Source organism: Notamacropus eugenii, chromosome 2, assembly GCF_028372415.1.
Source record: "Notamacropus eugenii isolate mMacEug1 chromosome 2, mMacEug1.pri_v2, whole genome shotgun sequence".
NCBI lineage: Eukaryota > Metazoa > Chordata > Mammalia > Diprotodontia > Macropodidae > Notamacropus > Notamacropus eugenii.
In genome coordinates this window covers 92,872,970-92,899,380 of record NC_092873.1, presented here as the reverse complement: position 1 = coordinate 92,899,380, position 26,411 = coordinate 92,872,970, and the positions used below count along the sequence as shown (strand labels likewise).

At 38.9% G+C, this 26,411-nt stretch overlaps 1 protein-coding gene across 5 annotated transcripts in view; it reads left to right on the top strand.

The window, feature by feature from the left end:
* The window catches only part of SRPK1 (SRSF protein kinase 1), an 88,244-nt gene extending 63,954 nt beyond the window's left edge, over positions 1-24,290 (top strand). For 4 of the 5 annotated variants that reach the window (XM_072641891.1, XM_072641890.1, XM_072641892.1 and 1 more), the window contains 5 exons: positions 448-548; positions 3,137-3,244; positions 15,481-15,550; positions 18,648-18,740; positions 21,541-24,290. In XM_072641891.1, coding sequence (XP_072497992.1) covers positions 448-548; positions 3,137-3,244; positions 15,481-15,550; positions 18,648-18,740; positions 21,541-21,725 — 557 coding nt within the window. In that variant the 3' untranslated portion in view covers positions 21,726-24,290. Of the gene's footprint in view, positions 1-447; positions 549-3,136; positions 3,245-13,590; positions 13,887-15,480; positions 15,551-18,647; positions 18,741-21,540 lie in introns of those variants that run through there. The other variant, XR_011974202.1, reaches the window with a different exon arrangement.
* Positions 24,291-26,411: the final 2,121 nt, after the last annotated feature.

Sequence of the window (26,411 nt, the reverse complement as noted above, 5' to 3'; positions counted from 1 at the left end):
TCCTTTAACGACAACATTTGTTGTTCCTGCTGGAGCTGAAGCATAACCACCTGTGCTGTCTCCCAGAGGTGAACACAGAAGTTGCAGAGCCAGTTGCAGTGTGTAAGCAGCCAGCTATCAATTTCAGGGGTTTTCACCTTCCACCAGCATGATCTCTGAAGGGGGCTACAGAGATGGGATGTTTTTTCATTAATGATGAAATGTATCTCCTGTCATTCATGGAAAAATAGAACCCATTGAATACTTGGTGGGTGTGGTAGTTCCTTCCAAGGTAAAGGTGCTGAGTTCAGGTTTCAGAGAGTTCCAATTATATGCTCTTCGTGTATTGAATATCCTAGTTATCAATCAGGGACTGTGTTTGTTACCTTGGTGAGAATTATATGACAGATGGTATTGTTTCTAGGTTGACAACTATTGTTCTTGTTAACTTGTATATATTGTCTTCAGGAAAATCTTCTGCTGGGAATTTTCTTCTTAATCCCCTTGAGCCCAAAAATGCAGAAAAACTCAAAGTGAAGATTGCTGATCTCGGGAATGCGTGCTGGGTGGTGAGTTAAATGTGCTGCCTCTTGATAGCCCTCCTGTTTTCTCTAGGAAGATGACTCCAATCCTCTCATGAGCTCAAGTTCCCTCTCTCCAGCCACCTGTGAGATACACTCCAAATGGAGCTCATCTCTTACCCTCTAACCATTCCTCTGACTCCCTCTTTTCTGTATGTGGGAGAGGGGAACATACCAGTCTATTGACCTACAGTCCCCACCTGAGAGTCAGTTTTCCCTCTCTACTCTGATTCCTTTTCCATATCCAGTCTGCCATTAAGTCTGATAGATGATGCCCTGACTACTCTTTCAGGTCCATCCTCCTTTTTTCCACTCACACTGCAGCCACAGTAGTCATCTCAGCAATGTGTCTGTCTGTATGTAGCCAACCTTTCTCTTCATCAGTCCATTGTCCACACAGCTGCCAAATGGTGATTCCTAAGCACAGGTTCTGGCAACATCACTCCCTGATGGGGCATCTTCATTGGCTTCCTCTTGCCTCTAGCATTAAATCCTTTCACGCTCTGTCTCTAGCACATTGTTTCCACATTCTGTCTTTCCAGAAACATTACTCACCTTTACATCCTCAAGTTCCAACCAAATGAGCATTTTTGCTGTTTTTTTCTCTATATATTTTGTCTCCTTCTACCCACAATGTTTCCCCCTCTTAGAATCCTAACTCCCTTCAAGGCTCAGCTTAGGTACTTGCAGCTTCCTACAAGAAGCTTTTCTTCCCCTAGTTGTTAGTGCTTCCCCTGCCACCACACCCCAAAAAAAGTTAACTTTGTACTAATTTTTTATCTGTTGTATATTGTTTGTATTTACTTAGCTGTGTTCACACCCTTACCTGTCCTGTCGCCAGAGAGTGTAGACTCTGAGGGCAGGGCCCATTTTTTCTCTCTTTATCTATGGCCCCTGGCACAGGGCCTGGTGTACTCTTTATGCCAACACATTCCTATGGAGTTGAATTGAGGATGTTTTGACCTTGACTATTGGTAAGGGAACTTTTGGAGAATTAGTCATTTGTGCATTGTCCTTCCCATTTGATGTGTAAGTCACAAGATAATGGATTTTTAATACCATTGCTTACAGTTTGACATAATAAACTTAGTACAGAGGCTTTTAAAAGCCAGTGCTATGATACAGCAAGGGAAAAGCTTAGAAACTACCCTATCAAATCTTGATAACTTGTTTTTTAAAATATAGTGAAAAACTTACTTAATTCTAGTCTGCTGCTCTTAAATATCTTACTTGAAGTATACATCTACTATTCATACTTTTAGTAATCGTTCTTGTGGCCATCATGCCCAAGTCTTCATATTGAGCTCTTATCTCCAGTCCCACATCACCTGGTGTATCTCTTCCTGTGTATGTTCTACCATCACCTCAAACTCAATGTCAAAGACTGAAATGATCATTTACCCACTAAGACCAGCTATTCCCAACCATTCTGTTAGTGATTGCCACCATTCTCATAACTTCCTGGGTCACAAATTCTGATACCCTGCTGCCTCAGAATTGTTTTAGATTCATTCCTCTCTTTTGTCCCCATATTCAGGAATTTGCCAGATTGTACCCAGTGGACTGTCAGATCTAAGCAATTTCATCTCTCTTAGTAGCTCTTAGGGTTGATTTGATACTGGTTTTCTGATCACTACTTTAGTTCAACTCTTTACCATAACACCTGTGGCTTGTATTACTTCAGTGTCTTTCTAGTTAGCATTCCTGCCAACATAGTTGCTGAATTAAACTTGCCTAAAACGCCATTTTCACTGAACAAGAATCGAGATAGCTCTTTGTTGACTGTGACATCAAATTGAAAGTCCTCAGCCTGCCTTTTGGTTTCCTTTATCTTATATCTCTTTCTCTCTTTGCCTCTCTCCAGAATGAGCCCTTCTTGATCCTTCCCTCCATATCTTTACTCATTCTGCTACCTGCCACCTTTCTCAGAACTTTAATCCTGTACCTCCTTCAAGGCTCAGGTCAAAACTGTCTTCCTACATAAGGGCTTTCCCTCACTTGGACCCACAGTGATTCAGTCCTTATTTTAATTTCTTCAGCACTTGTGTATCTGTTAGCATGTTATCATCGTTGATTTCAGTAATACTTTGAGATTTCAGGTTTGCAAGCGTCATGCATTTGAGGAATGTATACAAATTGTCAACCTTGTTTTTTTTTTAATTCTGGGAGATATTTAGTTTCTTTTTTAAAGAAAAATCAGCATTTCATTCTCTACTGTTAAATGTATTTCTAAAGGAAAATTCTTCTGAGAACTAATAAAACCAACATGTTAATCTAAGAAATGAAAGTAGATAGCATGATACAGTGAAAAGAGCCCTGGAATTGGAGTTAGAGCATCTGGGTTCATATCCCAGCTCTTCTGCTAGTGTTCTCTATGATATTAAGCAAGATACCTAATATTTTAGGGCCTCAAATTCCTCATGCTTAAAATTATGTACCTTGCAGTTCCTCCCAGCTTATACTTATGTAAAACTATTTGAAAAGTTTTAAAAGCTGTTGTTGTATGATCCATGTGTCACTTTCTAAGAATTAAATGAATTTTATTGCATTTTTCCTGTTTGCATCATTTACCTCAGCACAAACATTTCACTGAAGATATTCAGACAAGGCAGTATCGCTCCCTGGAAGTACTAATTGGATCTGGCTATAATACTCCAGCTGACATTTGGAGCACAGCATGTATGGTAAGTTTTGCCATTACTGTTTGACTATATATTTTGCCCTAGAATGACAGACAAATCAGTCAAAATTGGTGGTTTATGATGTAGCTGCCGATACTGAAAATCTAGCATCCAGTCATTTAGGTTTAGATCTAAAAGCTGTATCAGGAACATCTGTTGTGTGCCATTCACTGCCTTCCAAGTTCCCATTGAGATGAAAGAACCAAGTAAACATCAGCTGCCAAAGCAGTTCCTGGGTGGGAGAGGTGATTGCAAGATTTGGTTCCAATGCTTTTGTTATATGCTCTTTACCTCCAACTCCATGTTCTGAAAACCCTTGCAAAACAGTTTCCACCTTCCTGAACTGCCTGCCAAAAATATACTAAGGGTTCTGTGTAAGGTTTCATCAGTGAGCGTATTTGTAAGAGCCACAGCACTAATGTGGTCCGACCATCAGGAGTATTTAATTGCCTGGCTATAATTATTAGTCAGTTTTTAAAGTGTCACTGACAGGCATTGAATTTTTAAGAATGGTAATTAACAAAGTGAAGGTTTAAAGGTATGATATGATTCTAGAAAGACATGCTTTCAAAGCATTTCCATGAGAAGATGATAATTCTTTTTGTAGGAAGACACAAAGAAAAATGGTAAATAATAGTAGAATCTTTAAATGTTTGCAAGGTTATGCGAATTATGTGTTTCATCAGAGGTATGAGAGGTCTTGCATCAGACTATCTTGGTTATTTTGGGAATATTTTAAACTTAAAGAATTGTGCTGCTAGAGCAGGAAAAACACACACACATACTCTCTCTCTCTCCTCCCCTTTCTCTCTCTCTCTCTCCCTCCCTCCCTCTCCCTCCCTCTCTCTCTTCCTCCCTCTTCACTTGTCTTTCCTGATAGTCCTGTGAAGAAGCTCCTCTCCTCTGGTTTACTCCCTTCTTGGCAGAGCAGATCTGAGATTTAAACTTGGTGTAAGATGGAGATAATACCACTCCCACCTTGACCTGATCAGTCAGGCTATTACTACTCTGATTTCACTTCCCTCCCTCTCTAATCTTGACCCTATAGTTCATCAATTCAGTTTTATACTACATTCTTGAATCCTTCGTCCTCTTTGTTCACCCCTAGCCAAACATTAGCACTGATTACTCCCGTTACGTGACACTTCTAAATGGAGATAAAGGAAGTCACACAACTGTGCTGAATTAGGTACGCTATAAATTCATGTTATCCAGCTTCATCTGGGTCTTCAGTACACAGCAAGGCTGTCAATCCTTTTATTCCCTAATTGATTCCCTACCTCACTCCCCACAAAAGCTGTTTTCAGACCTTCTCTTCTCAAAACTGCCACATCTCCACCTCTTGCCTTTTACTGAGGAAAATTCAGCATGAGAACCCAGTGCCCTTATTTTTGTCTCAAAACCTCGTATCATCTCCTTTTTTTAGCTTCTTCAGAATTCAGTACACTTAATTATACATACTATCGTGTAGTCCACATCTTTCCATATTTTCCACAAAGATACCATAACCAACTTTGTCTAGGATGATATATCACAGATTGTGTTTAGTGTTTCTCTCCTAGAATACCATGAAACGTGATCACTTTCTCTTAAAAGAGTTTCATCGCTTCTCTTTCCCCAGTTCATCTTAATTGGTCAGAATCAGACCTCAATTGACAGTCTTTTCTGAAAGATAAAATGATCAACAGAAAGAATATCCTTAAAAGCCCTTCCCAGTGTCTTTGTCCTTTGTGCTTTGACCCTTGAAATTGAAGTGATAACAGTGACAAAAATGTCATTGTATACTGTAGTAGTAGCAGAAAGACCAGAAGGCTATAAGAAACATGATTAGATTTGACTGACCCAGTGCCCTTCCTAGGAAATGCTGTATTGTGGCTGGGAGGTAACTGTCATAGCTCATGTTCACTGTTGCTGTTCCTGAGATTCCACTTCAGAACCCATGGATGTCATTGAAAGTTGCTGCATTCTGTGCAGTTCAGGTTCTGGCACTCAAACCAGGAGTGGGGAATCTGCAGCCTCAAGGCCACATGTGGCCTTCTAGGTCTTCAAGTACAGCCCTTTGACTGAATCCTAACTTCGCACAATAAAAGGATTTGTTCTGTAAGACTTGGACTCAAGTCAGAAGGCCATACCCAAGGACCTAGAAGGCTACCCCTGGTAGACCATCCACTTCTACTTCCCCATGTCAGGGATGGAATTTAAAGAGAGGATATTTATGAGGACTTGAGGAGGAGGTGATCTGAACCAGAGGTGGGGAACCTTGATTTGTATTCAGTCAAAGAACCACACTTGAGGACCTAGAAGGCCACATGTGGCCCCAAGGCTGCAGGTTTCCCACCCTTGGACTTTAAAACATACCAAATGTGTTTTCGCCATTCTACAGCTAAGAAATCTGATCATTTTATAGTACCGCAAATTTCTGCTATGTTTACCTGGCAAGCACTCCTTCTGATGGTCATATTGACTTGTACTGAATGGGCTTCTACAAATGATTCCCTAAATTAAAACATCATATTACTGTTTGCTGACAGATTCCATACTTTTTCAGCTCTCTCACACTTCAAGGCAGATCAAATTACCATGCAAAATAATCACTCAACTTAGACATCAGAGTGGAAATTTGCTTCTTCCCAATTCATTTTTCTTTAATCACTATGACTTCCTAATGTTTTCTCCACCATCTTTGTAACAGTCAGGTGGAATAAATCACATTGGCCATGATTGACCTGACCAGTTAACATACTCCACAATCTCTTTGACAAGTGAAGGTTTTAGCATGTTTTAGCATCAGTCATCCCAAGTCACAGTTAGACATTGGATCAGTGACAGTTCTGTTGTTTTCCTTTACATCGTAGTTCTCCCATAAAATCCTCTTTTTGTTTTGCTTACTTTCTTACAATACAGTAAAACTTTCACATCATTCAGTGAACAGACACCCACTTTGCTTTCCACAAAAGAGCTTTTTGCTCTTTGCCACTACAAGAACTGCTGTTATAAATATTTTGGTGTATATTGGGACCTTTCTGTCTGTTTTTGATCTCTTTGTGGGGGTGGTGGGGGGCGGTGTACATACATGCATACATATGCCTAGTAGTGGTGTTACTAAACCAGAAAATATACAGAGTTTAGTGACTTCTAGGATAGAATTTCAGCTTCTTTCCAGAATAGTTGGACCAATTCATGCCTCTGTCCAGCATATTAGGATGTCTTGCCACAGCCCTTTGTTTTACCTGTGCCAGTTTTCTGTGTAGGAGTTGAAAATTCAGTCGTTTTATTTTTGCCTTTCACTCTTCAGTGATTGGGAGCGATCTTTCATGTGATTATTGCATTACTGCTTTTAAACACTGCTTCAGATATTTTTCTCCACTTACCTATTGGAGAATGGCTCTTGTTCTTGTATATTTGTGTTAATTATATATTTGGGTTATCAGACCTTTATTAGAGGAATTTGCTGCAAAGATTTCTCCCATTTTTACTGTTTCCATTCTAATTCCAACTGAATTTTTTTTGTTTATGCAAAATTTGTAATCATATTCTTAATCTTTAAAGATCACCTCTATACCTTATTTGTTTAAGAATTTTCCCATAAACATCTGCCTTCTAATTTTTTATGATGTGACCTTTTATATTTAGGTCTTGTTATTATTTAGAGCTTATTGTAGTATATGGTGTGAGGTATCATTCTAGACTTGTCAAGATATGGTTCCAGTTTTCTGAGTGGTTTTTGTTGAATAAGGAGTTTTGGTCCAGAAGTTTGTTATTGGATTTATGAAAACTAGGCTCCTATTTCAGCCTCTAGTGTATCTTATCTGTCTAGCCTGTGAACTTTTCTGTTTTGATTTTTTTAAATAGTTTCAATAAATATTAAGAGTTGTCTTTTGCCCTAAGTGATTAAGGGACTTGTGCAGGACTTGAACTCAGGTCTTTGTGATCCAAAGGCCATCTCTGTATTTATTGTCACTCTGCCTTTCAGATCTAATGATTCTTGTTTTGTAATAAACTTTGAGACCTCCCCACCCCTTTCACTTCCTATTATGTCCCTTTATATTTCTGACCTTTTTTTCTTTCTAATAACTAGGTAGTATTTTTATAATGTTTTAAGTTTTGCAATGCACTTTCCAAATATCTCTCAGATAAATTTTGTCATTTTTCTGGATCTATGAAGTAACTTCTCAGCACTTTTATGTGCCACTAAAACTGTAAATCAATTTAGGGAGTATTGTTTGTTGTTGTCATTATCATTGTATCAGCTGAACATCCTCAACCTTGTAATATTCCAGGTTGCATCACTAATATGGGAAAATAGAGAAAGGAGACAAGCTAGCCAATTGAAAAGCATGTCTCAATTGTCTTTATAACATGCTAAAACATTGGCTTCCTGAAACCATGTTGATTGGCTGTGACCACCACATACTTACAACAAATTAAAGTTATAGGCAAATAGTTTCTTTGGAAATGGACAGAATCATGGTCTGAATATGGAGAGAGGACTCTGTCTTGGTTGGAATAAAAGCTTATGTTTATAAAATGGGGTCATAGTTTAGGGATGAAGTCTCAAGACTCTACTTCTGATACATGACAAAATAGTGGTAGATTTCAGGGATGAAGTCTCAAACTTTATATCTCTCCTGCTTAAATTTTATGTGAGGTATTGATTTTGAGAATTTGGACTGATTTGTCCCTTTTCTCCAAATACCTCAATATTTTAGGTATCAATGATGTTACCGTTATTCTCTTGAGGAGTACTAAATTTTTTACATTTCAGATACTGTTCAAAGTATGATATTCTTAACAGTTTTCTGGTTTCTTTTACCTGACAGAACATGAAAACAATCTTGTTTTCTATGTCTGGAGCACTTTCTATAATATAGCAATTGGGTACCTCTAGCAAACTATTTTACTTCTTGCTTCATTTGTTAGGCCCTGGAATCAAGGAAGAAGATAAAATGACCTTTATGTGGCCACGAATATAAAAAGACTTACTAACTAGATTTATGGAATGCTTAACTTAGGAGGTACATCGTGACTTTTTGCACCCAAAGCCAGCTTTTTTGTTTTTTCTTTCTGGTTTTTTTTTCCTTTTTGTTCTGATTCTTCTTTCACAACATGACTGATGTGGAAATATGTTTAGTATGATTGTACATGTATAGCCTATCTCAGATTGCATGCCATCTTGGGAAGGGAAAAGGGGAGGAAGAAAAAAATTTGGAACTCAAAATCTTTATATAACTGAATGCTGAAAACTAAAAAAAAATATTAAAAAGTAACCATCTAGCCTAAGATTCCAAATTTTAAAAAGTAAAATCTGGTACATCTCTAATAAGGAAAATATCCCTTTTTATCACTCATATCTTCCATCCATACTGTAACAGTTGTTGAGGATTAGGGAATCGTTCTAAGTGGTTATTACAAATGCATGTAGTTGATTCAAGTAGTCTTTTTTCAAAAAAGCTATAGTAAATTCTTGTTCATTTGATTTGACACTAATCCATGTTGCTTGGCTGACTGCCCAGCAGGGCCACCTCAGGTCTCACCTAAGCACTGTTGCTGTGTTATCAGCTTCAATCTTATTTGTACATCTTAGGGAATTGGGAGGAGTGTGTTCTAAGAGAACAACCTAATTTAATTAACTGAGGATGTAGTTATCATGGCCATAGAACAGGCTCATGTACCAGCCAGAGCCATCCACTACCTCCACCCTCCCCCTCCCCCAAAAAAACCATCCTATTTTATTGAGAAGCAAAAGGAAAAGAGAGTTGGAAAGCTATCAGATATAATTTAAGGATTGAATCTGAAAAAAGTAGGGCTCTGGACATCTGAAAAAATAATAGACAAATATGGAAGAGCATCAGGTACCCACGTAAATCAGACTTTTTTGTGGACTGCACACATAGGAATAGAAGAAAAAGTTTTACTTGCAAGTAAACCTGAGAACTTTTTAAGGTGGGGCATTATTCATGTTCCTAGATTGTCTCCCTTCTGATCCAGTTTCTCTGTTGAGCTGGTTGTCTCATATTACCACTCCACTCTCCTTCCCCTTTAATATGTCTGCAACCTCGAATGTTGACTCTTGTGTCAGACTTTATCAGTAGAACTGCACTACTCAGTAACTAGAGGAGATTGCAGAAAGCACTTTGCTTAACAAGTCCTTCAGTTGGTCTTGAATGATGTCATAGCTAGGGAAGAGGATATAAAAGATCTTGTCAGCATCCTTTCTTTTGCTAGGGTTTCCTTGTGTCCGTATCTTCAGAGACCTGTCAAACTCAAAGGCCGTTTTTCCCTAGAAATATTTATTTCTTCCACTGTTAGTAACCCAGTAAATCTCTTTGGGAGGTTGAGGGGATGGCACTGATGTTTATGAGAAATGACTGTCTCCTATAGAAAGGGCACCGAAACAGTTGAAACTCCTATTAAATTCATAGTATATTGCATTTAGTTCCAGTCTCTACCATCCTGCTGAAGTTCTCCCAAAGAATATTTCTCCTAAATACATTGCTATGATTGCTCTCTGAAGTCCTACAAAAATGACATTCATTATTACCCTTAGCAGTAATAATCAAATAATAGGATACAGTTTTACCAAGTGCCAGTTTTCTGTGCTTCTCTAGAGATAGCCCACTACATAACAGATAAGTTTACAAATTTTTTTCTTTTTAACAAGTCTCTTTTTTTTTGTTTTTTTTCAGTTTTTAACATTCACTTTCACATAATTTTGAATTTCAAACTTTCTCCCCATTTCACCCCTCCCCCAGGACAGTGATTACCCTTTCCTCCAATTTGCCCTCCCTTCTATCACCCACCCTGCCCATCCCCTTCCCTTCTGTTTTGCCTTTGGGCAAGATAGATTTTTATATCCCATTGCCTATATATCTTATTTCCTAGTTGCATGTAAAAACAATTCTTAACATTAATTTTTAAAACTTTTGAGTTCCACATTCTCTCCCTTCCCCCCTTCCCACCCATCCTCATCAAGAAGGCAAGCAGTTTGATGTAGATTATACATGTGTAGTCATGCAAAACCCTCCATAACAGTCATGTTGTGAAAGACTAACTATATTTCCCTCTATCCTGTCCTGCTCTCTGTTTATTCTATTCTCTCCTTTGACCTCTCCCTCTATCAAAGTGTTTGCTTCTGATTACCCTTTCTCCCAATCTACTGTCCCTTCTATTATCCCTCCTCTCTTATTCCTTTCTCCACTGCTTTCCTGTAGGGTAAGATAGACTTCCATACCCATTTGAGTGTTTGTATTATACCCTTCTGAAGCCAGATCCAGTGAAAAGAAGGTTCACTTGTTCCCTCTCACCTTCCTCTTCTTCCTCTCCATTGTAAAAGCTCTTTCTTGCCTCTTTTATGTGAAATGATTTACTACATTCTACCTCTTCCTTTCTCTTTCTCCTAGTACATTCTCTCAACACCTAATTTCTTTTTTCAGATATCATCCCTTCATATTCAGCTCACTCTGTGTCAGTCTGTCTGTATATACACATATCTATTTCTATCTCTGGGTGTGTATGTATATGTGGGTGTGTGTGTATATACATACACATACACACACAGAGTTCAACTTTAATAAGTCTGTTATGGGTTCTCTTTCCTGTTTACCTTTTCATGCTTCTCTTGATTCTTGCATTTGAAAGTCAGATTTTCCATTCAGCTCTGGTCTTTTCAACAAGAATGCTTGTTGAAATAGTCCTCTATTTCATTGAAGTTCCATTTTTTTTTCCCCTGAAGTGTTATACTCAGTTTTGCTGGGAAGGTGATTCTTGGTTTTAATCCTATCTCCTTTGACCTCTGGAATACCATCCCAAGCCCTTTGATCCCTTAAAGTAGAAGCTGCTAAATTTTATGTTATCCTATTGTGTTTCCACAATGCTTGAATTGTTTCTTTCTGGCTCCTTGTAATATTTTCTCCTTGACCTAGGAGCTCTGGAATTTGTCTACAATATTTCTAGGAGTTTTCCTTTTGGGATCTCTTTCAGGAGGTGATTGATGGATTCCTTCTTATTTTACCCTCTGGTTCTAGAATAATATTGGGGCAATTTTTCTTGATAATTTCTTGAAAGATGATATCTAGGCTCTTTTCTGGTGGCTTTCAGGTAGTCCAATAATTTTTAAATTGTCTTTCCTGCATCTCTTTTCCAGGTGAGTTGTTTTTCCAGTGAGATATTTGACATTGTCTTTCTTTTTTTTTTTCATTCTTTTGGTTTTCTTTTATAATTTGTTGATTTCTCATAAAGTCATTAGCTTCCATTTGCTCAATTCTAAGTTTTAAGAAATTATTTTCTTCAATTAGCTTTTGGACCTCTTTTGCCATTTGGCTTAGTCTAACTTTAAAGGTGTTATTTTCTTCAGTATTTTTTTGGATTTCCTTTAGCAAACTCTTTACTCGTTTTTCATTATTTTCTTGCATCATTCTCATTTCTCTTTCCAGTTTTTCCCCTACTTCTCTTACTTGATTTTCAAAATCTTTTTTGAGCTCTTTCATGGCCTGAGACCAATTCATACTTTTCTTGGAGGCGTTGGATGCAGGAGTTTTGACTTTGTTGTCTTTCTGGTTGTATGTTTTGATCTTCCTTGTCACCATTGATGAAAGAAAATACCTCTTCACTGAGAAAGTAAGAATTTATGGCTGCTTCTTTTCCTCAGCCAATTACTGGACTTTTGAGCTCTTTGTTAAGTGTGGACTCCAGAAGTAGCCTCTGGGGCTAGACCGTGCTCCTCTCAGGCAGGTGAGAAAACCTTCCCACTGACCTTTGAAGCTGTCTGGTGTTTATGGGTTGAGAAGTCTGGAAACTGCAACAGCTGCTAGTGATTCAGTCTCTAAAGGCCTGCTCTAGTTCCGTCCTCCCTGGCGTAGTCCACACCAAACTGTGCTATGCTCCTAGCCTGGTGCGACAGACTCTTCCTTTCGATTTTCCAGATTGTCTTGGGTTGCAAATTTGATTCAGTCTGTCATTCTGTGTCTTCTGCTGCTCTAGAATTTTGTTTATACTCATTTTGTACAGGTTTTTTGAGGGATTTGTGGGGAGAGCAGGTCTATGCTTCTACTCTGCCATCTTAGCTCTGTCCCCTGCAAGTCTGTCTTTTTGATGAAAATTTGGTTCCCAGGTGTTTGGTGAAGGTTAAGTAGAATCATTGGTTCTCTTTGACAACAGCTGAGTAATGGAGTAGCTTGGCACACCTCTCGGTAGAGAGAGATAGAAGAAGCTGTCCCATGATCTGGGTTGAGAGTGGGCAGGTGTGGAAGAATGACAGGGAGGGTAATCATGATATGAATACAGGCTCAGTGACACATTCAGCTGGAAAAGTAGCTTGGAGTCAAAAAGCCATCTGGCTTCTGGCACGGTTTAGAAATGTTGGTCTCAGAAAATTTCTAGTCACATGGAGCTCTTCACAAGTCATGTAGACACAGGCAGAAAGTTGGCTTCATAATCTCAGCAGACTTCCTTCACCTCAGGAGACAAGGATAGAATAAATTGAAACTTCAAATGCTCAACCTTCTCTCTCCAGATTACTCCTCATTCACCTCTTTGGCTTTGTGTTCCCTTTTCATTCACAGCTGTTTTGAGAAAAAAAAAATTTCTGTTCAATGTGAATTTTTTCCCCTGTTCCCTCAATTGTAATAAATATACTGGTTAGCTTGACGACAGTCTCTAGAACTAAGGAATACTTGACTCGAGATGGTGGAGAAAGAAGCACTAGCATCATCTGAGTTCAGACAGTCTTTAGTCAAGTTGAATCATTGTACTGGTCTAAGGGTATAGAGTAAGGACTACAGAACTAGAGGGTGCATGGAGGAGGGAAAGAACAACTCCTGTCTTCTTAGCTTCCCAGTATTTTTCCCTTTCATTTCGCTGAACCAGAAAGATATGCTGCTTTTCCATCTTTTTCCTGCTGCCCCATTGCAATATTCAGAACCCTCTCCCTGATCTCTCAGCAGAGTTCCAAATCGTTGCGAGATTTCAAACAACTGCCCTTCCCTTTGTATTTCAGATGATTATGGTTTGCAGGTCACATTTACACCAGACATTTTAATTATTTCATCATCCATAGGATATATTTTAAAATAAACAATATAGTGTGCTTTTCTGTATTCTACATTGATAGGTTTTTAATTAAAATTTGAATAAAACCTAGTGATTCTAATGTGGTTAAAGGTAGATTCTGTGTTCACTTTTTTATAGCTTCTGGAGTGGAACTAATGTATTATTAATGTAAACAGGATAAGACCTTTTTGTTAGCTTTACCCAATAGTAATAACTATTTCTCCTCCCCTGATGCCTCTTGAAAAGAGTGCTGTGCATTTGTAGTGGAAAACTAAACTTCCTTTTTTCCTTCTTTTAAACAGACTTTATCCTTCCAGCCTCCAGCCTTACTCTGGAATTTTACTTCCCTCTGGTAGGGATTGTTGAAGAAAGGAAAATTTGATTCATCTGTTAATTCCTTTTTCCAAGATAACATGTCCAGCACTCCAGCCCTTCCTAAATTTTGTCAGATCTAAGACCAAAATCAGGGCCCTCAAGTTTTGTATATTGAGCACATCTACAGCTTGGGAAGCCCTCTCCAGAGATAAAGCATCAGGGTGGAACCTTAAAGACTCTTCCCCCGTGATTCACAGATCTGAGACTACCTCCTAACTACCAGGTGAGACAGTCAATCCACTAATAAAGATTGTTGGACATGTTATCTTAGAGAAAAAGAGTTAGTGGGAGAGTTGTTACTTTCTTTTGGGGAATCACTGCATGGCACTTTCTGACCACACATTCATGTTGCCTACAACATGCTATATTTGCCTTCTAAGCAATATCAGACTTCCCTTCTTCTACATGTATACTGTCCCATGTGACTTCTGCATGTTAATTTCTGGTCCTGGATGTTTTGGTTAATTCGGTTTTAAATTTTTGAATAAAATTTTTCAAGTTGCCATCTGGATCAAGTTATTCTTAAGAAAATATTGGCTGAGAGAAGCTATAAAGGCTAGATTGCTAAACTTTGGGAGTCAAGTATCTTCAATTTTATACTGGGCTTCTGCCACTCTAACTTTGTCGGATTTAGATTAAGCAGTTTAGTCATCTTTTTGCACCAGGTATCCTATTTGTAAAAATCTGTTAACCTCCCTGACGTTTGTAAGAATGGGTAAAATATTGTAGCATGATCTAACACTCACAGGAGTTGTGTATTTTAAAAAGTGATAACCTTGAGTAAAGATGGTTCTGTGTTTTTACTAAAGTAAAAGGAAGACAGACTCTGAACCCAATACTACTAATGGATCCCTGTTCTTTTGGCATGCAGTCTTGTGGTATTTCTAAACTTGACCTTGCTTTCAGAAAGATCAATTTTCTGTTGTACTCTTTGTTTCTGTAGTGATTAGTAAAAGCTAACAGTCGTGACACATGTCTTTAGAGTGGAACACGTTATCACAGAAAACTGCAGAGTTTCTACCCTAGAGACTCTCAAGAAGAGTTGTTAGTTCTCTGACCAGGTTCAGTGTAGTCCCTCTTGGAGGTTACAGGGGCAAGAATGGCATCTTGAAGCTCTTTCCAACTCTTTCCAACTTGTTTACAGGATATTTTTAGTGCTGCAAGTACTTTGCTTATTCTGGTAAGTTTCTTTAAAAAAAAAAAAAAGTTATTGGCTTAGTATTGAATCTGGTGACCTAGAACCCAGAACCATACATCCAAGAAATACTTATGGAGTGTAATTTTCTTTTGAACTAGGAAATGAGGAATTTACTGCCTGGAGGTTATGTTAAAATAAGAAACCATCTCAGAAACTGAAACTGTGGCATGCTAATCACTGAAAATCTAAAGGGAGCATAGTTGGTAAAATTGCTGGATTAGAATAACAAACTATTAACTCTGGGGAACAGTGATCTGCCTCACAAAATTAAAATGACTTTAGCATCCTAGCGGAGTGTCAGCACATGCCAAAGATTCTGATCCAAAAGGGGAAGCTCAAAAGGCTGCTTGCTGTTGTTTACTCCTTGTATTTGCATGCAATAGCAACATGTTAGCATTAACAGAATTCTTGCTCTTAGCTTTATCCATTTTACCAAGATACAGGTTTGTGGAAGGAGATCTTTTTTGGAATTGGCATCTTTTTCACAGCATTTGCAGGATTTTTCAGCTGCTTAGAACTGCTGCAAATAGAATTAAGCAACACAGTTTCCTCCTCCTGATCTCTCTCTCTCTCTTTCTTTTCTTTGATGCTTTAATATGCTGCTATCCTTTTTTCTTAGGCCTTTGAATTAGCCACGGGAGACTATCTGTTTGAACCTCATTCAGGAGAAGAGTACACTCGAGATGAAGGTGAGTATGTCTTTGGATACATACCCAACAGCCCAGTAGCTGCTGATTTTTAGTTATTTTTTTAGAATTTGTGAACATCATTGATGATGAAAAGATGAAATCTTTTTTCAAATCCTAAAGGTGCCAAGTTTTAAGCCCCCTGCAGATGGATTGAGCAGTGATTACAGCCAGGCTTAGATAACCATATGTTTGTTGTAGGTTCCAGAATAGGTGAGAACACAGAAAAAGATTAATCATTTAAAAAAATCTTTAGATCTTATTAGAGGTTATGGGGATGTAGGGAGAACTAGATGAGGCTGAGGCTTATAAATTGCCAGGTTGCTTCTCTTTGGATTCCTAATGATCTTCCCTCTCTCTTTGTAGAAAGTTTTTGCCCAAATTGAATTTCACTTTAGGAACAGCAGAGTTTTAGTCTTTTGCTCTGTAATGTCTTTGCTATTATTTCATAGGTGATATACGTTATTATTTTATTGGCATCTTAAGTAATTCAGAGGTGGTGTAGGTTCTGCATGCAGGACTTTTTTTTCAAAAAAGTTAACTCTCATGTGCTATTTTTATCCTACATTAATGTCCTAATGACCTCATGTCACGTAGGTAGCCTTAGATTCTTGAAGGCTTTGCTAATGCAGCAAATGCTCTGGCAGGTCCCACCAGATTAGACAATATGGGTCTGCCCTGAAGCACAGCCTTGTGGAGTTTAGAGAGACTCCATGTGATAAATTCTTTTGGCCATAGAAACTTTAAGGCAGGGAGACTTTTCATTCTACATTAATTCAGAGCTCAGCTCCATGAGTGAAATCATGGATCCTTGAAGTCATTAGTATATGATGTGTGTGTAGTATTGAATTTTTATTGACACTCCCAAAAAGTCAGAGTGAACGCCAACTCCTTGTCACTTCCATTTGGAAATGTACATACATCACTTTTTTTTCTAGTTATGACTTCATTATGTCCCTGACATTTTATAATTGCTTTATTTCGTTTACTCCTTTATGTATCAACATAATCTATGAGATTTTCCTTTTTAATAGTTACATAGTAAGGTCCCTCCTAGCTCTAATTATCCAATATTCTTTCCCATTACATATTGTTCTATAGTCTGTGCAGTGTCAAGCATTATCAATTTGTCATGAGAGAGAGGGTATTAACAAATCATTCTCCCAAATGTAAAAGAGGATCACCTTGCCCCTTCCTTCCCCCTGACTCAGTCTCTTGCTTTTCTCATGCTGTGCGATCTAGGGGCCCAAAAAATGTTTCAGCTGATGGTTGAACCACATTCTCAGTTCCAGTAAGATGGGAGAGATGGCTGTTATACATACTTTATGTAGATGTAAACTTCAAAAGCTTTCCTGGGGAATCACTACAGAATCATCCTTTGGATTGGTCCCATCCTTTATCTGATACATGCTGAATATTTCCTCAGGAACTGCACACTTAGAGAGTGCTATAGAAATGCTTCTGTCCCAGTGTTTGGGAGGAAGATTTTTTTTCCCCCCTTAATTTTCCAGTCAATCCTATAAACAAGTACTGATAATTCTGGTACATTTCAGTCTCTTCACCTTAGCTGGTGGTTAAAACTTGGGTTGAGTAAAACCATTATAATGCCCAAAAGTTAAATTAAAAAAAGAATGTATCCCTGAAGAAAGCCCCAGATAAAAAAAGGGGGCAAAAATAGACCTGTTAACTAGATCAAACTAGAAAGCTCTAGTTCATTGCTTCCCCCCCTCCAACAAACTTCAGCCCATGTACTATTTCTTGAATGGCACAAAGTACAAACATTTTTTTAAAAACTCAATTCATTTAGCAGATATCAGTAAGCTCTTGCTAGATGTTGAGTCTGAGTCATCTCTCACTCCTAGAGAGTATGTATTTGACCATTTATTGCTACCTCCTAACCTTGATTTTTTGAGGTTATGTTTTCATGATCTTGCCTGGATTCATTTCTTTGAAAATGAGGTATTTTGCTGTGAAATCCTATAGCTAATCCAAAAGTAGATTCTCCCTCCAGTCCCCCAAGGGAATCACATCAGGTGACAATACTGATCTCTTTCACAACCAGATGGGAAGAAATGTTGCCACTGTCAGATATATTAGAAGAATCTGTGGGAGGCGGAGAGAAAATAGGACTTCGGGAGATATTTTATTTCCTAATTTATAAGACCCTGTATATTTTTGAAAGATAGGTAGTCATAGATAAAGTCTCACGTAAAGGAAAAGTTAATCCTGTTGATAACAGGTAAGTTAGAAGCAGGGTGTCTGAATTAAACATAAAAGAATAGCCTAAGGGTGAAATATTCCGTATGTTGCATCCCAGCTAGAACCCTACCCACAACTTCTTCAGGAGCAGAAACGGTGGTTCTGACATACCTCAGAAGCTCTTAACCATTCTGTGGTATTTTTTGTTCATATGTAAAATTATTTTGTTTCATGACATTTCTTCCTAATCTTTATTTACTTGGAAAGAGAAATTCCTTGCTGGAATTGATGTTGAGCCAGCTCTGCCAGTGAGAGAGATTTCAAGGTAGAAATCCATAAGCCCCAGCCCTGGTTTGTCAGGTGCTGTGTGTCTTCCCCAGCGTGTTTTGTAGCTACCTCTCAACAGCCCTTGAAAAATTCTAGGGTATTCTCTAGTAAAACTCTAGGGTATTCTACTAATTCTAGAGTAAAGCTTATTCTCAGCACATCCTTGATGTTATTCTTTTTGCCCTTTTGTTTTAGACCACATTGTGCATATTAATAGAGCTGATAGGCAGAATTCCAAGACGATCTTCAATCACAGAAGTGGTATTGAATCATATTAGTTTCCAGGCAGGTGTCAGAGACGTACAGCCATGGGAAGGAGAGCATTCCCACCCAGGTGTTTTTCTAGCTGCCAGCCAGGGAGCCTTGCATGTGTCTCTGGCAGTGTGGCTCTCGGGACTCTCCATCAGCTGGATTGAGTCCTTCCCATTAAAAGCTCTGCCAAGTGTAGAGGTGTACATGCTGCTCTTGCCACCATTCTCCAGAACCGCATCTGCTGATTGGCAGCCAGTGGGTCAACCTTAACCCTGTTATGAATATCTTTTTCTTTCCTCTTTAAAATGTTTGGAACACACAGATCACATTGCATTGATCATAGAACTGCTGGGGAAGGTGCCTCGCAAGCTCATTGTGGCAGGAAAATATTCCAAGGAGTTTTTCACCAAAAAAGGTAAAAGACACGTGAAATTGTTTAAACCACCACTCTCACCCCCCCACCCCCCTCGACATTAGGGGAAAATGTTTTAATAAAACCTTAGAGGACAGTATAGCACCCCCCCCCCCCCCCAGAAAATCATGGTGTCAACAGAGCAGCTCTGTCAAGTTCCTATCTATTTTCTATAGCTCTTGGGAGAAAATGCCAGACTGTGCTTGTGCCTGGCATCTCCTTACACCTATCAAACCCTGAACTGGCATTCAGAGAGCCTTCGTTGCAACTGCTGCCTTGTGTGGCTTAAGAGCCTCCTGTATCATGTGACTTGTAGTAAGTCAATTAAAAATTAATCTCTGGACTTGCAGTTTCTTCTCTGTAAAATATGCACATTAAGCCACAAGTTCCCTCTGAGCTCCAGATCCTCCAACCTCTAATCTTAAGTTTCAAGTTGGGAAGATTAATTTATCAGAAAATAATGGTAATACTGAATATTTTACTCCTCTCCCTTCAGTGGAGAGATAATAATTTGTGTATAAGTAATTGGTAATGCATATTGGCATGGTCACCTCTCATACTGAATGGTGGGGTGCCAGGTGCCAAAAGAGTGTATGATGTAAAACGTTGGAAATTTACTTGTTTCGAATGAACCGAATACATGTATTACACATATGTGTGAAAGTTTAGAAATTTACTTTAAACAAAAGAAGAAAAAGTACAGATCTGTCTCTGGAAGAGTATATGATTTACCTGTACTGTCCTCCAATCTCTTCTACAACTGCCTCCATTGCTGAGAATAAATATCCCTCAAGCAGCATGAAAGAGCAGGAACGAGAGTCGCCTTGGAGAGCTGAAGCTCATTCATGTCTTTGCCATTGACAGCTGTTGGACCTGAGTTGGTCACCTCCTGTCTTTGGGCTTCAGTTTCCTCATCTGTAGAATGTTCAGTGGGGAAATGGGATAAGTCTGTGAGCTTTTGTTTCATCTCAAATAAGATCTTTTGATCTTAGTTAAATGGACTTTCAAAGGGGTTCGTTGAGTCATTCAAAGAATAATAATAGTAAATAGAAAATCTACAATGATGAACAAATAGTTAAGTAAATATCACTTACCCAGGGAAGGAGAGGTGTCAAATCAGGTTAGTTAATAGTATTTACTGTATGATAATAATATTGGAAACAAGATAGGAGAAAGAAGCCCCAAAGCAATATAAAATTAACTATTGCATGGAAAAATGTTGTACCTTAAAGAGAGGGTTAATTTGACATTCCTTTGGACTTGCAGAATTGTATGGCATGTTACTTTGTTGTCAGATAAAGCTCATAGGATTTTATTGTTTTGTTGGTTTTAATAAGTTTTTGTTTTTACATAACCTAAATTTCCTCCTGTATCCTTCCATTTTCTTTGTCTTGAATCCCTCCTCTCCAGTCCCACCCCTGCAGAGGAGTTGGGGGAAGAAACAGTATAATAATATCGGCACCGAATTTCAGAGTTGGAATGGATCTGAAAACTAATCTGAAGTCAAGAAGACCTGAGTCCAAATCTAACCCCAGACACTTATATAGCTGTGTGGTCCTGAACAGTCACTTCAACTCTGTCTACCTTAGTTTTCCCAGCTATGAAGTAGGCCTAATAATCAAGCACCAGGCTTGGTTGTGGAGATCAGTTAAGATATTTGTGAAGCACTTAGCCCAGTGCCTGGCACGTGTACTGTGTGGGTGCACTAGGATAATATTTGTTTCCTTCACCTCTCTCCTTTCAGAGCTTGCCTACTAGATGGTGTTCATCTAGTCTTTGCCTTAAGGAAGAACTCGTTATTTTCCAAAGCAGTTTTACTTAGAAAAGCTCAAATTTATTAGGGAGATTTTCCTTACCTCAAGCCTAAATTTTTGCAACTTTTGCTTATTGTTTCTAGTTCTGCCTTCTGGAATCAGACAGATAGTATGGCTACCTTCTCCCTTCTTTCTCTCCCTCTTCTCCCAGTCTTCTCTGGTTCTAGCAAAACACCATTTCCTTCACCTGGCCCTCATAAGCCATGAATTTGAGGTGTTTCATCTTGAGTCCTTTCCCTTTATCTACATCTTTATTAAAATGTAGTGCCTAGGACTGAACAGGACCCTTCTGGTATTTTCTGAGCAGGATAGAACATAGTAAGACTAGCACTTCTTTCTAGAATTTCTGCCTCTCAATACAGGTCAGCGAGTGCATTAACTTTTTTAGCTGTCATTGACTTACCAAGCCTGCAGTTTTGTGAAAACCCATAGCTTTTTTGCAGACAGACCTCTTTAGATTTTGTTAACTCTGCCTCCTGAGGCTGTTATGCAGTCGTGTGGTTAACAGAAGGAAATCCTTCCCTCCTTCGATGGAACTGTTTCATTTTTAGTGTTTATATTCTCAGTGCCTGACTCATAATAAGTACTTAATTAATACTTGTATCAAAAAGCAAGTTGGGAGTAGCTCTTGGCAATTTAGTGGACCAAATTAGGTGTCCACTAGGTATAATTAGAATTAATGTTCATCACAAACTAATACGATTCCTCTGACTACTTGAAGATGTTAGAGTATAAAACTTACTGATTTCTGGGTGTTCATTAGAAACTGGAGTTTCTCCCAGAAGAGTGTTAAAAGTTGTACATATGTTTTGTGAAAGATATATGCTTGCTCTTGTGGAAAGGTTAAATTCTTGCTATTCTTTGAAAGTCCTAATGCCTGTAGCCTTCTTGGTAGCATCAGCCTGGATTGAAAAGTGGATTTACATGAAGGTATCATACTGTCTATCCATCCTTACTGGTCATTTTCATTTATTCTCTTTTCGACCCAGGTGACCTGAAACACATTACTAAACTGAAGCCTTGGGGCCTTTTTGAAGTTCTAGTGGAGAAGTATGAGTGGTCTCAAGAAGCAGCAGCAGGCTTCACGGATTTCTTATTGCCCATGTTGGAGCTGATTCCTGAGAAACGGGCTACTGCAGCAGAGTGTCTCAGGCACCCCTGGCTTAACTCCTAAAGTCACTGGCCCAACACCATAATCCCTGGACTCTGGTTTGCGGCAGAGATTATACACTGACCCAGCTGTTCCAGATTCTCTCCTTCCTTCCTTTTCTTTGCCATCCTTAATCCTCTTCCTGTCCCTTTCAAGCATTCTCCTTTTCCTTTTCAGGATGAAGCTCTTCCTTCAAGGCTTCCTAGATTATTGTTATTTTTTAATCTAATATGTTCATTTGGGTTTGCTTACTTGACCCTGTGGGAATCCCCACAGCCATTGGGCATCCTGAGTGAGTTTTGCCTTGGTTGGGCTCTGCCAAAGACTAATGGACTGGAATGTGAAACTGCCCATCATCTTCTCACTTCCATTAGAGCATCCTCCTTCAAATTATAAGCATCCTTTTTTTTTTAAGAGCGCAACAAAGATATGTGAGCCCATCCTTAACTCACTGACTCTAAGAGTCAAATTTTCTAGTGCATATTCTATTGCCAGCAGAAGGATGAGAAAAAGGTGTTAATTTAATGTGCAGCAGAAGCACTGAACGTGCTGTATTAAGAGTGCATCCTGTTCCTGGATGGTTTGTGTTATTCTTTACAGTCACATTTTTTTTTCCTACAACTTTTTTGGTTCTGTCTTTGAAATGGGCTATCAATCAAGACTCAGTTGAGTGCTGTTTTGCCATGGTTCAGTTTCCACATTTACTGCTGTAACTTTAACTCTCCTATGCCCGGATCTTCAGCATGACTGTAATAGGAACAGTGGAAATGGAAGCCGAAACTGAAACCTTTCCGACTAGAAATCCTTTCCAAAGGCAGGTGTGCCCTTTGGCTCTAGACAGGCGGTGGTTTTTGTAAGCAGTGTTTCCTTACATATCTTCTGCTTTGATGAGAACAGAAGGTTTTGGTTTGGGGGTATTTTTTTAAGGGGGGAGGGTAGGGGTGTTGGCTTGATTGCTTTTTAAAACCCTGGCTGGCACTTTACTCCTTCTGCTTGAGTTGAAACCCCCTCTCCCCCCACCCATCACCCCATCACTAAAAAATACAGGATGATTAACTATGAAAGAGCTCTGGGTTTTAGGTCCTTTGTTTCTGAGAAGAGAAAAAGATGTCACCAGAGCTTCTGATTCTTTTGCAAACAATTCCTTAGAAGTACTTTTCAGTCTTTCATCAACATTAGTTTACCTGAGGTTCTGGCCTTGAAGTCCATTTCCCCATGTGGCTTTACTTTTTTCTTTTTCTTAAAGAGGTTTGGCATTATGCCTAGGCATAAGCCAAATACACAAGAACCAGATGGGGGGATGTGGCTTTATTCCCCTCCCCCCTCCCCCAAAAAAAGATAGCCATTCTCTGCTGCTATTTTCTAGTATCAGCATACAGGTGGTTGCTCATTAGAGTATAATGTAAGCTTTTAACTTCAGTAACTTCAGGAAGGTTGGGGTGTACTTAAGGCTTGTGGGGGGTGGGGTGGGTTTTTTTAAAAAAATTTTTTTACAAGGAAAAGTTAAAACCTTCGTAGAATTTCTAGTTTAAAGATGGGTCTCCCAGATTTACCTCCTCATATTAGGAGTTTACCCCCTCATATCACCAAAAGCCTAAGTTCAGCAGGATTGGGATCACAGCAGCTCCTCCTCATTATGGACCAAAGGGCCTTGCCAATCAGTGCTCTCATAGAGGATGGATTCTGCTTCAGAACTATGGAACTTATAGAAAGCCAGACAAGTGTAATCTGAGAGAAAATGTTTTTAGAATTGTTAGACTGTTCCATGTGTGGTTTTCCTTGAGTTTGGAATCTAATGGCAAGAAAACCGGTAATGCCACTACGTGCTCCATGGAAGATGTAAGCACTGTTTCTCTGCATGTCCTTGTCTGGCTAGCCTATTCACTGCATTCTTGATTTGGTGATACTGATGACATCAGATGGTGTTATTTCTCTAGGGGATTTCTGGGCCAGCCTACCCGTGTATATCTGTGAAGAATAAAGAGAATGATAAAGCTCACCAAGCATTCATAATGGCAGGGAAATCCTTCAGCAACTTAATTTTTTCCTGGGTTTCCAGGTTTATCTGTATTTTTAGAGATGATAAACTAGGACTCTTGAGTTCTATTTCTTTAAATGCCATTAAGCCATAATAGTAAGGTTAAGGCATTTCTGGTGGTGGCATTGAGGGAGAGAAACTGTAGTCATTCCTTTTCAACAGATAGTCTGATATGAAAGGAATAATTGTGATGCTAAAGGATTAACTTCTTATTATCATGGTGGTAAGATAAGTCCTGTAACTTAATTTCCGAAATGTTTCCCTACCAAATAAGGGCTTTTCTTCCCTGACTTGCTTAGGGAACCAGATAGATTAAAAGACAAGAGGCAACTGTAGAATCCAGTCTTCCAGGTGCGCCCCATGCTTGCTCTCTTGAGCTTTCAGCCTACTTTGAAATTGCCATAAAATGCTCACTAAAGGATTTGTACTTGCTATCAGTAAAAGCACCAATACAGCAGCCCTGAAGGAAAATACATTTTTATTCTTTCTACTTGGGTGCACTGTCTGTTTTCTTTGTAAATGCAATACAATAAACAAATTATTTAATAATCCATATGTTTCTAGAAAGCTTTTGTTTATTTGTTACAAGAGGTACTCCTACTGAATTATGGAATGGGGAGCAAACGTAGAAGGAAGCGATCTTGAAGTAAAAGCACCTAAAGGAAACTTCAGGACTTGGGTGATAACAATGTTATTTTGTATTCCCTGCCTCTGCCCTGTACAGTGTTGATGTAAATGTGAGTCTAAAGTGAATGTGCTGGTTCTTAAACAGTAATGTCACCCCCACCTCCCAAAACAAGTTATGCTGAAAAGGAGAAATGAATTTTATAGATGCATGCAGCAGCACAACCTCCGTTCAGCACCACTGAGCCAAGGTTTACCCACTCCCCTGAACTGTCTCCGAAACACTGAGATACAAATAGGAGTATTAAAATGTAACTTCAGTTTTGAGTGCTGAAATCTCAAGCTGTTCACAAGGATCTTGACTCTCCTTCAGCCTGAGAATCCTCTTTTCCAGGGGTTCTTCTTAACCTAAGGTTCACAAACTAATTTTTAAAAGTATTTTGGTAGCTATTTCAATATTTGTTTCCTCTGTAATTCTGCGTATTTAAAACTGCAAAGGTGTCCGTGGATTTTACCAGACTTTAAAGGGAGTCCATTGACAAAAAAGTGAAGAGGACTACACTAGCCCTCCCTCCTCCAGCTTCCCAAGGAAAGGAGCGATGCTGTTAGACAGCAGCAACAAACATTCCTAGACCAGAACTTCTTACAGCTTCTGACGAGAATGTCACCAGAATCTGAGTACAAACCAACTCTACCAAGATCTATGTTTTCCTCCTGAGAATGGTGCCAGGCATTTACCTGTTCTGTCTTGGAAATAAATTTAGAGATAAAAGGAATATGTCTTCAGTCTTCAAAGGAACTGGAAGTTAAAATTCTCAAAATGGTTCTCCAGATACGGGCCTGTGACTTAGGAAACATGCGGTCTTGGTTAGTGTTGTAGAGCCCACTGAATAAACCTTGTTATTTGGTGTCTTGGTGAGGGAGTGATAACTGGCATTCCTAACTTTGCTGACAAAACTCTGGTTTGTAAACCCTAAAACTTTCAGGCCTGTAGAAAACAATGTTTGGGTCAATGGAGGGGAAAGTGGGTCCTGTAGGCATATTGATAGATATTTGGTACCTTTCAGAAAATGCCACAAGCAGGTTAATTTATCACATTAAAACGAATCACATCCTTATAAAAACAGGGAAAGAATCCATTATTACAAATGAGGAAATGGAGGCCAAGAAGGTGGCTGCAACCATATTAAACTACAGGATAAAGCTGTTGACAGTGACAATTCTTAATTCTAATGTCTCCCTCTAGTTTGCATCACCTTGAGGGTTTTGGCATTGGAGCAAGAGTTGAGAAAGTGTGGCAGACATTTGTTTAGTCATGTCTGACTCTTTGTAACCCCATTTGGGGTTTTCTTGGCAAAAATACTGGAGTGGTTTGCCATTTCCTTCTCCTAAATACTGAATCAAACAGTGTTGTGACTCTGCCAGGGTCACCCAGCTAGTAAGTATATGAGGCCAAATTTGAACTCAGGAAGACACGCCTGGCACTCTATCTGCTGCAGCCATTTACCTCTTGATAAACAACTTTTTTTTGTCTGTTATTACATCGGAACTTTAATGAGAAAATTTCTAGTTCAACTTTTTCCCCCTTTTTTGCCTTTTTTATAGTTTAATGGGCTTTGGATGTTAATGATCTGCAGAGGACAGGAGAGGGACAAAATTTGCAAAGTTGTGAAAATGTCATCTTGGGTACGGTTTCAAGTTCAGGTTTGGGACTTCAGCACCTTTTAGCACAAGAAAAAGAGACCAGACTTCTGATACAGCCCCAGTTCAGTTCCTCCAACATCTGTCTCTGCAAGGTTGGGTTTGGATCTCAAATGCCCTTGTCTCTTAATCAAATGACACCTATAGTCCCCTCCCCATAAAGAAGGTCCAAATGAGGTGGCAGGCAGTGGAAAGTTTAACTGGTGCCATTGATTGAGCACTTTGTTCTGGCTAAAATCCTAGAACATCTGAGCTAAAAGACCTTAATGTGGTCTGGGGAAGAGAACCTGGAGTTGGTGAACTTTTAATATTTTGATAACTACATTTTTAATAATTTAGTTTCTTTT